Below are 14,191 nucleotides of genomic sequence, written 5' to 3'. Positions count from 1 at the left end.
ACTGTTACTCAGTAGTCAAGTATTTTAAAATGAGATAGGTTTCAAGAACACCTATGGGAAAATAGTATATTGGTACAGCTACTTCTCCAGAAAATCCTGTCTGGGGTCCTGTTGTAGAGAAGCATAACCAGAATGTGAGCTGATATCAAAGGCAAGTACTTGGAAACACATCCATATGTGTATGAATTGTGCCCCTTGGTGAAACATATTTCCCCTATATTGGCGCCAAAATCTTACCTCCAATAACAGAGGAATGAAAAGAGACCGACCTGCCCAAAGGGAAGGAGCTGTGGGACAGTCATCAGGATGATTGTCTTCAGGGATTGGCAAGCAGGCAGGCTGCTGCATCTACACACACAAGACTTCTCCTGTTTGTGAAAAAACATTTATCAAAAATATAGCAAGCCTATCCCCTCCTTGCTCATTTTAACCTCAAGGGAATAGAATATGTTCATAAAGATTAAAGGGAATGTCTCGTTTTGCCATTAGGTATCTTAGATTGTTCATTGCAGAAGCATGGAATGAATGTTTTTAATGCTCATTTAGCTTTGAAAATTGCATCACTATCTAGGCAATGAAAAATAATGGTCTCCATTCACAGTCAACAATGCACAAAGAAAAGTTAATTTCTGCAAAATGAATGTCATTTAGCACTGCCAAATTGAACTTATACCTGTTTCTTGGATGAATAGTTCCACTGCTGGAAGACATGGCTGGTGATTTTATACTGCATCATCTATTTTACATTTGTGGTTGTACTTAGAAATAATTTTCAGAAGTTAAAATTATACATAGCCCAAACTCTTGTAAAGCTAAGTCATAGAGACTGCATGTCAACAGGGCATAACATTCAAAAATGGGACAACTTCTTCTACTTAGAAATGGTATTCAACAGTAAAGCTCAGAGGATTTTGAAGTGTTTATGTATATACTGTTTTTAATTTCATTTGACAAGATATTAGATGTAGTTTGCTGACTGTACATGTTGGTTCTTTGGATGTGCTTAAAGAATGCATTTAAGAATTTTCTTTCAAAGATGGGAAAATGAGTAGGCAAGTAAATATGTAGGAATTTGGTAATTCTTGTTTCTTGTAGGCATTTTTTAGAATATTTTCTTCTGTTCATAATTTTGTTATTTTTTAAATTCTCTAACAGCATATTTACTCATGAGCTTTTTAATACATGGTTTGACAGAGTCTCTGTCTAGAGAGGCACATGCACATTTTCAGTGGGTTTTTTCCCTATAGATAGAGATTTTATTGATACCACTAGCTGCCGTCACTCAGCATTAATTTGCACTGTCAGTGGCTTTAGAAGTGTTTATAGTCTTTCCTAGCTGTACCTGGTCAGGAAATGAATTTGTTTGAACTGAACCTTTTCTCTTCTTTTTTTTTTTTTGAGTTGATCGGTTGGTTGGTTTTTTAAATTTTTTTCTTTTATTTAGTGCTTCATGAAAATATAGCTAGAACTTCAACTGAAAAATCTTAAACAAAGTTATATTACCTCACACCTGTATTAGACAATTATCACAGACTGTCTGACAAGCTAGAAATTGTTGAATTAACAAAATCCTATTTTGTTTCTTCTCGGTATTTGAACATCTTGGTGGCACAGAACATTAGGACTTAATATTTATATTGTTGTCTTAGTCTTTCATGTTGAAACAGTTTCCTTTAATAGAAGTGTATAAATGCGAAGAATTTTCTTTGATTCAGATCCATTATATAATACATTGAAGTTTGGACTAAAGGAGAAAATTATTTTGTAGTTGTTGGCTAGGATTTTCCCAGGAGTGTAAGAAAACAAAGCCAAGTTACTATTCAAGTGAGGTTTCTTTCTAACTCACTTTCTTTCTGTTCTCAGTTTAATCATTTGCACCCATGTATAACTGATCTGTTGCAGAAAGACCTAAAAATGAAAAAAAGCATAATATAAAAATTCCATAAAGATAACCTAAATGTAGTGTATCATTATTAAAAAGCCTAAGGATTTGCTTATTAAAACATACTTGCAAATTTTATTTCAAGGCTTCCATTCCGCTCTTATCCTATCTTGTGTATAATTCCCAATATTTTATACCTCTGTTGAATAATAAAACTTGTTTATTCATGTTAATGTACTTAAATGAGCTGTTTCACTTTATTAATTTTACTTCTTTTGTCACTCCTACTAAGTTCTCATCAGCTCTATTTTTAATGTGTATAGAACCATAGAAAGGTTGATGTTGGAAAAGACCTGTAAGATCATCGAGTCCAACCATTAACATAACATTACCAGGTTCACCACTAAACTATGTCTCTAAGTGCTACATCTACACATCTTTAAATAACTCCAGGGATGGGGACTCCACCACTTCCCTGGGCAGAATGTTCCAGTGCCTCAGAAACCTCTCATTCATTTTTTTTTCCTAATATCTAGCCTAAACCTCCCATGGCATAACTTGAGGCCATCTCCTCTTGTCCTTCTTGTTATTTAAGAGATGATAATGACCCTTACCTGGCTGCAGCCTTGTTTCAGACAGATGTAAAGAGTGATAAGGTCCCCTGCAAGCCTCCTGTTCTCCAGGCTAAACACCCCCAGCTCCCTCAGCCACCTCTCATAAGCAGTGTCCTCCAGACCCTTCACCAGCTCCATTGCCCTTCTCTGGACTCGCTCCAGCACCTCAATGTCCTTCTTGTGGTGAGGGGCCCAGAACTGAATACAGCACGTGAGGTGCAGCCCCACCAGTGCCAAGTACAGAGGTGCAATCACTGCCCTGGCCCTGCTGGCCACACTATTGCTGACACAGGCCAAGATGCCATTGGCCTGCTTGGCCACCTGGGCACACACTGGCTCATGTTCAGCCACAGTTGTCAAGCACCCCAAGGTCATTTTCCACCAGTCAGGTTTTCAGCCACTCTGCCCCTAGCCTGTAGAACTTCATGGGATTGTTGGGACCCAAGTATAGGACTTTGCACTTCATCTTATTGAACCTCATACCATTTTAATTTGCCCATCTGTTCAGATTATCTAGATCCCTCTGCAGAGCTTTCCTATTGTCCAGCTTCCAGCAGTCACACCCAACTCACTATCATCTGCAAATTGGCTGAAGGTACACTCGATTCCCTCACCCAGATCATGGATAAAGACATTAAACAGGACTGAGCCCTGGGAAACTCCACTAGTGACTGGCTGCTGCCTGGATGGGACTTCATTTACCACCACTCACTGGGTCTGGACACCCAGACCCTTCTTAACCCAGTGAAAAGTGCCCCTGTCCCAGCCATGGGCTGCCAACTTCTCTAGGAGAGTGCCGAGAGTGACTGTGCCAAAAGCTTTAGTAAAGTCTAGATAAACAGCATCCACGGCCTTTCTCTCATCCACTAAGCAAGTCACCTGGTTGTAGAAGGTAACCAGATCAGTCAAGCAGAACCTGTCTTTCCTCAACCCAATCTGGTTCAGCCTGACTCCCTTGTTGTCCAGCACATGCTGCATGTTGGCACTCAAAAGGATCTGCTCAGTCACGACCTTGCCTGACGAGGAGGTCAGGGTGACAGGCCTATAGTTCACTGGATCCTCTTTGCAATCCCTCTTGCAGATGTGACCATTTGTGTAAGTTTGGGGGAAAAAAATGATTCTGTGTCCAATTAATTTCTTTTTCCAAGCACTGGAACCATATGTTGGCACATGCACTGAATGATGACTTTGAGCACCTTTTGAAAATGGTTCATTGCAATGCAAATATCCCTTTGTAATAAACTTAATGTAACTGTAGAACACAGATTTTTAAATCATAAAGATTTCATTAATAGCCACAATTTACATCAAGATTGGTCCAGATTATGCTGACCACATCTGTGCTTCTGGAAAAAGGGACTGTTTTGAAATATTATCAAATAACTGAGCATCCTTACACTGACCCCTAACTTTGTTCATTTTTTGTTCAGCTTGAAAATTTTATTATGAATGTTTGCCACCAGAGTGCACTCATTTTAGTTTCCAATAAAGCACCATTTAGATGTTTTGGGATTAGAGACAGAAAACCCATTTAGTACATAAAAAATATTCCATAAAAGCAAAAGCACTGAAACAACACAGAGGAAAGACAGGAAAATAACTAAAGGGGGAAAAAAGCAATTTTCTTTCCAGGATCCTGTAAAATACTGTTTGTTGGGTAACAATGCTATAATCAGGATATTGTGGGCAAGAAGGATCATATATAAGTTACACGTTTTGATTGTCCAGTTCTCCAGGGTATGATTTGTAGTAGGAAAGCCATCTTGACTACAGATTATAGTACATATACTTTTGAAAGGCAAGAAATATTTTGGTTTTTTCTGGCTATCTCCTAGATCTAGCTGTGGAGATAATTACAGCTCCCCCAAGTAAGGTATGGCAGTAATAGCAGAACTGGACAAAGGTGTAGAATACTTAACACTGAATAATTTTGCAAGACTGAGTGTATAGATTATTTTTTAAAAATAATTTGCAAACATTTTCACTAAATTTATAGTTTCTCTGGCATATACATTCAGTCACTATTCTTTAGGACTTTCAGGTAAAGGACTTTCAATTTTGTTTTATTGGTGGGTTGCAAAAACTGTTGATCAATAGAAAACAAAAAAATTTCCATCCCTGCTTCTTATTTCCAAATTTCATGTTCATGATATTGCTTTGAAAAAAATTCATCATGATTTTTATGTAATAACATGCACAAACTCTTCCTTTTCACTTTAGCTCGTAGGTATAATTGTGTTTTCTGGAATATTGCACAATGTAGAATCACATTTTAACTTTACAGAGCTTCTACCTACAGGCAATATTTCCAGAAAATAAGGGATAGTTCACTGAAGCAATATAGTTCCAGTTTGGGGGACTCCTATTCTGAATAAATATTTCATAAACATACTGCAATGAACGGCACAAGAAATTGAAGAAAGAACAATAGCAATAAACCCCAGATTTGTATTGAAATAGCTGTAACAGAAAATAGGTTGCGGGTAGGATATAGCGCCAAAGAGAGAGCAGAGTCCCATCAGGTGCTTGTGTTAGGAGTGCAAGTGTTGTGTTGCCAGGCACAGTTGTGGCTCCTTGTAACTGTATCTGTCACGCCTCAGGAAAACCTGAGACATTTTCTTAATCACAGTAATTTCTACACATTAACTGTCCCAAGTGGTGATTTTCTACTGCATGTAAAAGCAAAACTGAAGGCACACTAAGGGCATCTGAAAATTTGGTCTGAATCCAAATAGACTTTTTTTTATATGTAGAAGCCTCTCTGCTGCAGGTATAATGCTATGTTTTATCTTGAGTTGAATGTTTTGACCATATTCTATGTTTAATTTTGGCATTGAGCTCAGTAATAATGTGCGTTTTATGTACTCATCAGTACAAGTAAGGGTTAATCCAGTATCCCTCTATGCACTTTAAGCTCATTGTGCATCAAAATTCAGATGATCTTTTAAAACCCTGAGAAGGCAACACAAGCAACCCTGATTAGGCATCTCTATCTTTCTCTGTCAACTGCACTCAAAATGAATGAAAATGTAAGACACCTGAATTCTGACAAAGGAACAGTAATGGTGTAACATCTGACTTAGCTGACTGTTGACTGTTTGTTTCCATTTCTTTCTTAGATGCTTGGATCTTTTTTGATTCCTCCTCCCACAACTTTGATAAACAAGAAATGCCTCTCATTTGGGGGGAGTGGGAGGGAAAAAGCGGGGGATGCTGGAGATGGGATGACCAGAATTAGATAACAAGAGCTGAGCACAAGGTCCACATGCCATAGTGATTCATGTGATTGCGTTATAACAGCTCATAATAACCAAGCTCTGTCATTCTTTATAGGCCCAATTTTCTAGTTAGATCTTTTTTTAAAGCATCTCCTCATTGTGCAGTTGTTTTATTGAAATGACCATAATAACACTGAGATATTTCTCCCGAGTTATTAAAGTTAATTTAGAATTCAACAATGTGAACAAGTAAATCAAACTCAGTCTAATTAGTATTACTTACTACTTAGATTGGATAGCATCTATATGTCCCAGTGAGGTACTGGGTTTTGTTCTGCCATGCATGATGTAAACAATCTAAATAAAGCATGTGTGCATTATCCTGAAAATTGTATTTCACAGTGCCCCAGGACAACCTTTTACAATCCCTTGAGCAAATCTTAATCCAGTTTATGTCCTCCATGGAGAATATTCAAGATGAATTAGACATGCCTCCAGAATACAAAGACCTAGTTATGAACTCCTGTGAGGTAGGTTAAAATCATGCCCTCAACATGAAACTGAGACACAGGAGATCTCTGTTTCTAACAGTTCTGATTCATATTTTCTGTGCGATGCTGCTCAAGCCTGTCTAGAAGGCATTTAGTGTTCCAGCATTTGCTTATTAGCTGCTGTGTTCAGGGAGAAGCAAGAGTAGGCTGCTCTGTGAGAGAAAACAGGAGACAGCAGGGTGTGTGCACTGGACTAATTGGCAAAGGCAAGGTTCCACAGCATCCAAACAAGAGGAGCAGAAAAGGTCTGTGATGGTAGCCAGACCCAACACAGATTCCACATCAGCAGACAAGTCTAACGATCTGACATCAAGCCTAACAGTCAAATCAAAGCATCAGGGTCAGGATCTGATTCAGGGATCTTCAGGAAAGCCCATGGTGATACAGTAGGTTCAAGGTCATTAAATGTTGACATGGCATCTGCAGGTCAAGGTTCAGAAAACCAAAATACCTAGCAGTGCACAGCCACAGGAGATTTAGCTTAAGTGCAGCTCCTGAGTGAAGGGGCTGTGGGGCCCCACTTCTCACAGCCTTTTCACTGCAGTCTATCTAAGCCACAAGGTTGCATGCATTCACAGCTGATTTTGAGTACCTGCAGCTTCAGCTGTAGAGTGTGTGTGTGTGTGTGTGTGTCTGTCTGTCTGTCTGTCTGCCTGTCTGCCTGCATGTGTCTGTGTGTCTGTGTCTGTGTCTGTGTGTAATGGGGATGCACTGGTACTGACAGCTTGAGCATCATGTTGAATGCCAAACTCAGAGTGGTAGATATCCACTAGAGAATTAGTCTGATGCTGACCAGGAAATGCTAAGCTTATGACAAAATTCTGTGTCCTAAATTACCAGTGTCAAGAATTTACTAAAGCACTAATTTGAGACATCACACAGTTATCTGGGATTAATTAAAACAAACCTGCCTTCCTTCTGAACCCTTGATTTATATATTATGCCAGTGGTCAAATGAATATTCAAATAGGGAGTTGGTTTTCCTTTCATCCTGGATAAGTTTTGATGATAATAGCCTTGAATCCTAATGGACATTCTCATCCAAGGTAAGGAAGATATGGTTTGTAATGCCTTCAGATGGGGGCCCCATGTTCAGAGTGGGACCTAATTGCATGCAGATCTTTCTACTTCAAGTGCTCAAAACATAAACTCAGTATTCTAACAAGCAGTGTTAGACCAGGAGGTCTTTCTCTGACTTGGCCAGGTTTTGAAATTGAAAACAACTGCAGATGCATATAAAGAGGGGACTAATTTGATTAGTAAACATACCTAAAGGCTTGAGATTTTTGGGGATCTTATCTGTCTAATTTCTCAACCTTCATGGAGCTGAAGTGTAAAGAAAGCACTGTCTTCTGCTTCTTGTGGTGCAGAAACTTATACATTTCTGGTGGATTGCTGTGAAAACAGGAGCCAGCTGCAAGCATTTCCTCCATACCCACTGTTCTGCAGGATATGGCTTTTAACCGATCTTTCCTGTTCAGGATTCACTAGCTGCTTTCATACTAGTAATCTCTGTATTTCTATGCCAGGGTAATTTACAGTTCTCTCAGTTTTAATTTTGCTGTAGTGTTATCCTAAAGTTTTTCACCATGCCATTCTGTATGATTAAAAAAAAGCTGTTCAACAATGAAATATAGTAGAGATCTGGTTTTAGTTTCCTACAAAAAGCTGTGATTAAAAGCATATATTGATTCACATTATTTATTTTTTCCCTCTGTGTGGCTTTCCTACATCAAATTTTCTGCCTCTATGCCTGTGAATTTGCTTCTTACATCATCTTTCAATATCCTGAATAACTTAGTTCACATCTTTATAGATTTCTGAATGATAGGTTTAGTTATCATTTCCCTAGAGGTATAGCCATCTCTTCTTTCCTTCATGCTTTTGGGAAGCAATCATTCTACTCTGCTCTATATCACCCCAGGCAATGTAATGTTCATAAAATATTTTATCAATTCTCTGCTAATGGTTTTCATACCTGCTTGCCTCCTTACTGATCTCTTGTCCTGTCAAGTTCTCCCCATCTTTCTTTCATGGTTTTTATTGGATAGCTAACCATGAGTAAGCTTGATAAATAAACATGTAAATGATCTCTCAGTCTCAGCTTTTCTTCTTTCCCCCTTTTCTGCTTCATCATCATTTCCATCTTCTGAGCTTACTACTTTAACATTGTCTTCACTCTCACTCTTTGCTCTTGTTATCAGCTAGAATCATCAGCACAGACACTTTACCAAGTCACCATAGTGACTGAAAAATGTTTGGCTTCTGCACCTTACCTGACCAGTCAATCAAATATTTTGTTGAAGGTGATCTTGCCCCCTCTATGGTTTTCTACTTTACGTCTGTAAATTAAAACTTATGCACTTAAATGCCAGTTCCTTCTATCTCCTGCACCAGTCTCCATCTTCTGTCTTGCTTTATGCAGAGTCTTTCTTTTCCTTAGGAAGTATTTTATTCCCAGGCAAGAGAGGCTGCCTGAGACCACAGTTTTAGTAGCATGAATGCACAGTAATACTAAGAGGAATGGAAACAAATAAAGCTCGTTCAGAAACTGAGTACCTTTGATGTGGCTCTGGGTCTATTTGACTGGTCATATCTTCATCTTCTTCAAAGTAATGCCCAGAAGGTGGAGTTGGAATTACATCAATAATTACTATGGAATTATCAAATATGTATGTATACTTGTGTGTAATTGAACTACTGTCTTGTAGTTTATACCAAAGTGCATCAAAAAATTCTGAAAGAAGCCTCCTGTCTCAGGCTTCCTCCACCCAGAGCTCAATCTGCAGCTTGCACTGCAGATGTGAACAGTGAGCACCTGTACTAAATCACAGAATGATACAATTATAGAATATGCTGAGTTGGAACAGACCCATCATTAAGTCCAGCTCCTGGCCCTGTGCAGGACAACCCCAGGAATCACACCATAAGCCTGAGAGCTTTGTCCAAATGCTTCTTGAACTCTGTCAGGCTTGGGGCTATGACCTCTTCCTTTAGGAGCCTGTGCCAGTGCCTAGATCCTCTCGTTAAAGACCCTTTCTCTGATATTCAACCTAAACCTCTCCTGACACAGCTTCAGGCCATTCCCTTGGACCCTGTCACTGGTCGCCAAAGTAAAGAGATCGGTACCTACCCTTCCCCTTCCCCTCATGAGGATGTTGAAAACCTCAGTGAGGTCTCCTGAAATCAGTCTCCTCCAGGCTGAACAGACTGAGTTACCTCAGCCATTCCTCATACAGCATCCCCTCCTGACTCTTCAGCATCCTCCTCACCCTCCTTTGGACAATCTCTGATAGCTTAATGTCTGTTCTATATTGTAGTGCCCAGAACAGCAGATATGACTTGTAGGAATTGCCATGATACAAATAAATAAAAAAGAGAATTTTCCATATTAGAAGAGTTTAATTTAACATGATACATAAAGATTTTCCTCAGCTTCTGCTTAGGTAATTTTAATTTTAGATGTCTTTTTCTTCCTGTTTTTCACCTTTTTTTTCCCACTTTACATTTTTTATTCTTATTAATATTCTCTTTGACTATTTTTCCAGTAGTATACAATTTGTGTGTTTGTATAAACAAACAAAAATACTCATACCACAGTGCTTAAAGGTATCCTTGTTTGCCAAGTGTTCCATCTCATGAATTCAGGACATGATGATTTGGTGTGGTAATTTGAAATAACAATTTTAAGAAAAACCAAACCAGTGAGAAACCTTTGCTTTTTTCAAATGACAAGACATAGTCCTTGTGTGGCAGTTGCAGAAGTGAATCATTTGGGTCCAAAATTTGAAGCATTGTTTTCTAATACAAAACTAACATAAAAAGAATACAATAACGTGCAAAGTGCATGGCATCTCACTACCTGTGTGTAAGAACCTTGCATTTGAGTTTCTGACATACGAATGACCCAGCGCATTAATTATATACAGTCTCCTCTAAAAGGCTTGTTGACTTTCAGTTCACAAGAAGTAATTCTTTTATGCTGCAGATTAAAACTGAGGTAGAGGGCCTCATTTCACAATGAAAATGAGCCAAAGTTTCATTGAAACTAGTCATAGACTAGTATTTAATAAGAATATTAGCTTTCCTAAAATATAAAATACAGTTTAAAGTCATACTGAAGAGCTGAGAACTATTTCATGTGTGCACCTGGTCTATTATTTCATGTATCCACTGTGTTGATAGACCTGAACTAGTTGCATCTAGTCAAATTCCATTAAATTATCTTACACCTTGGAGTATCAGAGCCACATTAGGCACATCCTCATAGAATTATTTGGCAAAGTATCTAAAAAAAGGACTTTATGATCTTTATGATCTGAAGAGGCAGACTTTGAAGGATGTGAAATATGCACTGCTGACTCATATTCCACTTGTCATCACCCAGGATGCCTAGCTACCTTTCCATGGCACTGCTTTCCAGCATCTCATTCCCAACCTGTATGGAAATCCAGGGTTTGCCTCATCCCATGTGTTGAATCCAGCACTTTCCCTTGTTGAACTTTAGATGGTTGGTGATCGCCCAGCCCTCTATTAGGGTCTCTCTACAGAAGAGGTCTCCCTGCCTTTGAGGGAGTTTCAACAGCTCCTACCAGTTTCTTACCGTCTGTAAACTTGCTTAGTACCTCTTCCAGTCCTGCCACCAAGTCATGTCTGAAGTTGTTGATGAGAACAGAGCTGAGGATGAGGCCCTGTGAAATCCTCTAGTGACAGGTCACCATCACCCTTTGTGCCTGACCTGTGAGCCAGTTGCTCACCCTCTAACTTTATAGATTCCTACAACACGATGTGTTTATCCAGCTGAATGCTGGACATTCTGTCCAGAAGGATTCTGTAAAAGACAGTATCAAAAGCTTGACTGAAATCCAAGATCACATCTACTGGCCTCCCTTGATCAGCTAGGTGGGTTACCTTGTCATAAAAGGAGATCAGGCTTGATAAGCAAGACTTTTGTGTGATTGTAAGTAAAAAAAACTTTTCGAAACCATGAATGGGAATATATAGGATCATAGAATCATTTCAGTTGGAAAAGAGCTTTAAGATTGTTGAGTCCAACTGTAAACCCAACACTGCCCAATAAACACATATATTTATATTTTTCCGTATAAGCTATAAGTCAAAGTTTTAGGTTTATGCTTTGCTTTTGTTATTCATCACCTAAACAATAACAAATATTTTGGAATTTTTGGTTCTGAGTATTGTTTAGGTGCCATGATAAATGGCCCTATTTCAAATTCAGAGAGACAGAGTACAGAAAGTACTATCCTAGACCCTCACCATTTATCCAGTCCTAAAGTGGTTTTCTGTTTTGCAGAGTGAATTCCATTGAATAACATTGATTTCCTATTTCAATAAAGGGAACTGTCATCCAAAAGGGGGATGAAATATTAAGGCTCTACTATCTAATTAGATAGATAGCTAGATAGGTAGAAGCACCAATAAATACTGTGCAAATAAAAAAACAGCCTAGTATTGTCTTATACAGGCTGTATTTAATTTTGAAAACTAAATAACTGTTAGTTTAATTTTATTTATGGAGAAAATAAAATAATTTTTAAATTTTAAGAACTATTGGAAAAAATCCATTTTTACAATGTTAATCTATTCTGTATAACCACTGGTTGCATGTGAAAGCGCATAATCCATTTTATGCCCCAGTAATTCTGAAACACCTGAACTCTATTCCCTCCACACACCACCTGGAAATTCACAAGACTAAGCATCCCCTTAGTTCTGGGAATGGATTTGGCAATTGCAGTCTGGAGGGGATTGTAACTGGCATTACAAAGCCCTGATAGTTTTATAATATAAAGTTTGAACCAACCTGAAGTACCACCTCATTAATGTGATTCGGTATACATAACCAGTCTAATTTGAAAATAAGAGGCAGTTATTAAGGAATATATTTGTAGAGTTCTAATTGTTAATTTTGTAATTTTACGCTTCTCTTGGATTTGAATTACAGTTTTCTTTCAAATAAAAAGTTCTGATGAGACACCTAATGGTTTTCTACTTTGATTTTGCTGTTCTGCTTGTTTTTACAGCTGTTCCCTACTGTATTTATGTTTTACCCCCTTGCAGAGTTCTTGCAGTGAAATCATTATGCAGATCAAAGTATAGTCCTGATATTCAAACTCTCCCACCTACATTAGCCTCTCCATAAATTGATTAGGAAAGGCATTGCACAGGAAATGTCTATCAATGTGGCTTACATTAAGAATGGATCTAGACTCCAAATGTGGTGTTTGTCATCTCTCTGACTGTATGTAAACACTTGCAGCCCTGTCAATTCCTTTAAAGTAGTTTGTGTCTTACTAGACACTGACTGTGTTGCCATGGAGTTGTACTTAGATTTCACAGCAAAGCTGAAACTGATTTCCAGATGATAGTCGAGTTAGAAAACAGGGAAAAAACCAGAATGAGTAAACCAAATTCCAAACTGACTATTATTAGATTTGACACTTATTTCTTCTGTCTTGATATATCTGTTATAGACATTACACTGATGTTGTTTGGGTACTGGGGTTTTTTAGGTGGAAAAAATATAATAAGGGTTCAGAATGGAGATTATTCTTTCAAGAAAAAAAAATTAGGTGCTAGACTGCTCTACTTTACTTTGTATGAAAACAAGAAGGTCTTTTAATATGTTAATCTCCTTAATGTATCTATCTTGAAATTGCGCCTGTATAGAGGATAAAAGTTCTTATTTTGCTTCATTAGCCTGTATTTAGAAGTTATGTTTCCCAAAGCAATTTTAAGCATCTTCTTACTTTTATTGTCACATTTGATCATTTTAGAATTTGCTCTGAAGACACAACAGTGTCTTTATGTGTGAATTTCAGGGTATAAGCTGGTACATTCAATGATCCCTGTTAAGAAATTTAATCAGAATCTGACTGACAAATGCTACAATCAATACCACACAATTAATCCATAGTAGAACTGCATAATAAACAGAAGATTATGCTTTCTGAGCCAGTTAATGTCCTATGAATTCCTGCTTTACTTGAAATGTGTCATTAAAAGTTTTGTTATTGCTGTACTGTTGTCACTCTATGATGCTTTAACATAGGAAACGCAATTTTAAATTTGTATGATTTTGTGATTTCTCTTACTAGTGGCTAGCATTCAGAAGCTTCCTGCTGCATCTGTTTTAACTGACATCAATTTCCCCATGAAAGGAAGAAAAGGAATGGTTGATTGGGCGCGAAACTCAGAAGACAGGGTTGTCATTCCAAAAAATATCTTCACTCCTATGTCAACAGGTAAAAAAGCATATCAGCATGTGAATTTTCTATTAGCTTTAGCAAGGCAACTGTTACTCTGTCTCATGGGATCACTGTATAATATGGGAATAGTTCTTTAATTCCTCTTCAAAGGAAATACAGTACTCATAAGTTTATCCTAGAGAGAAATGAATGGGCTTAATTTCAGCACCTTGAACAAAAAGTGCTGCATAAATCCTAGACATTATTTTCTACACCAAAGAAACAATGCTTTACTTAGTTATTGTGCACGAGATTTAATCTGTTTGATATGAGGTGAGCTGAAGTGCAGCTCTGCTGAATCCCCTGAAGCTGCTGTGTTCCAGCAGACAGTCATTCCAACATAACTCTTACCAAAGGAAGCTCAGCAGGCAAATTAGCCTAACTTCAGGTTCAATTTGTAAATATCATAGCAGTGCAGATCTCTGACATTAGAGAATGTACAGAAATTCTTTGAGAATATTTAATTATAAATGTAAATGAACTAGAATGGATATCAGCATACAATGATGGATTTTTTGAAAATGTGATTTTTGATGGTTTAAATCTTTTGATATGCTCCTGACAGTGCTACATTTTTATGACAGACTTCTAGGAGAGAATTCAAAATTATGATGGTTTATTTAAAATAAAACTTTTATTGCAAAGATAAATGTTATTC

General features: G+C 37.8%; 1 protein-coding gene across 3 annotated transcripts in view; it reads left to right on the top strand.

The window, feature by feature from the left end:
- ADGRB3 (adhesion G protein-coupled receptor B3) overlaps positions 1-14,191 on the top strand; it is a 442,842-nt gene that overhangs the window by 238,001 nt on the left and 190,650 nt on the right. For all 3 annotated transcript variants that reach the window (XM_031057612.1, XM_014307289.2, XM_031057611.1), the window contains exon 13: positions 13,384-13,530. In XM_031057612.1, the coding sequence (XP_030913472.1) occupies positions 13,384-13,530 (147 nt within the window). The remainder of the gene's footprint in view (positions 1-13,383; positions 13,531-14,191) is intronic.

This window comes from Geospiza fortis, unplaced genomic scaffold (assembly GCF_000277835.1).
Source record: "Geospiza fortis unplaced genomic scaffold, GeoFor_1.0 scaffold264, whole genome shotgun sequence".
Classification (NCBI taxonomy): domain Eukaryota; kingdom Metazoa; phylum Chordata; class Aves; order Passeriformes; family Thraupidae; genus Geospiza; species Geospiza fortis.
This window is presented reverse-complemented; position numbering and strand designations above follow the sequence as displayed.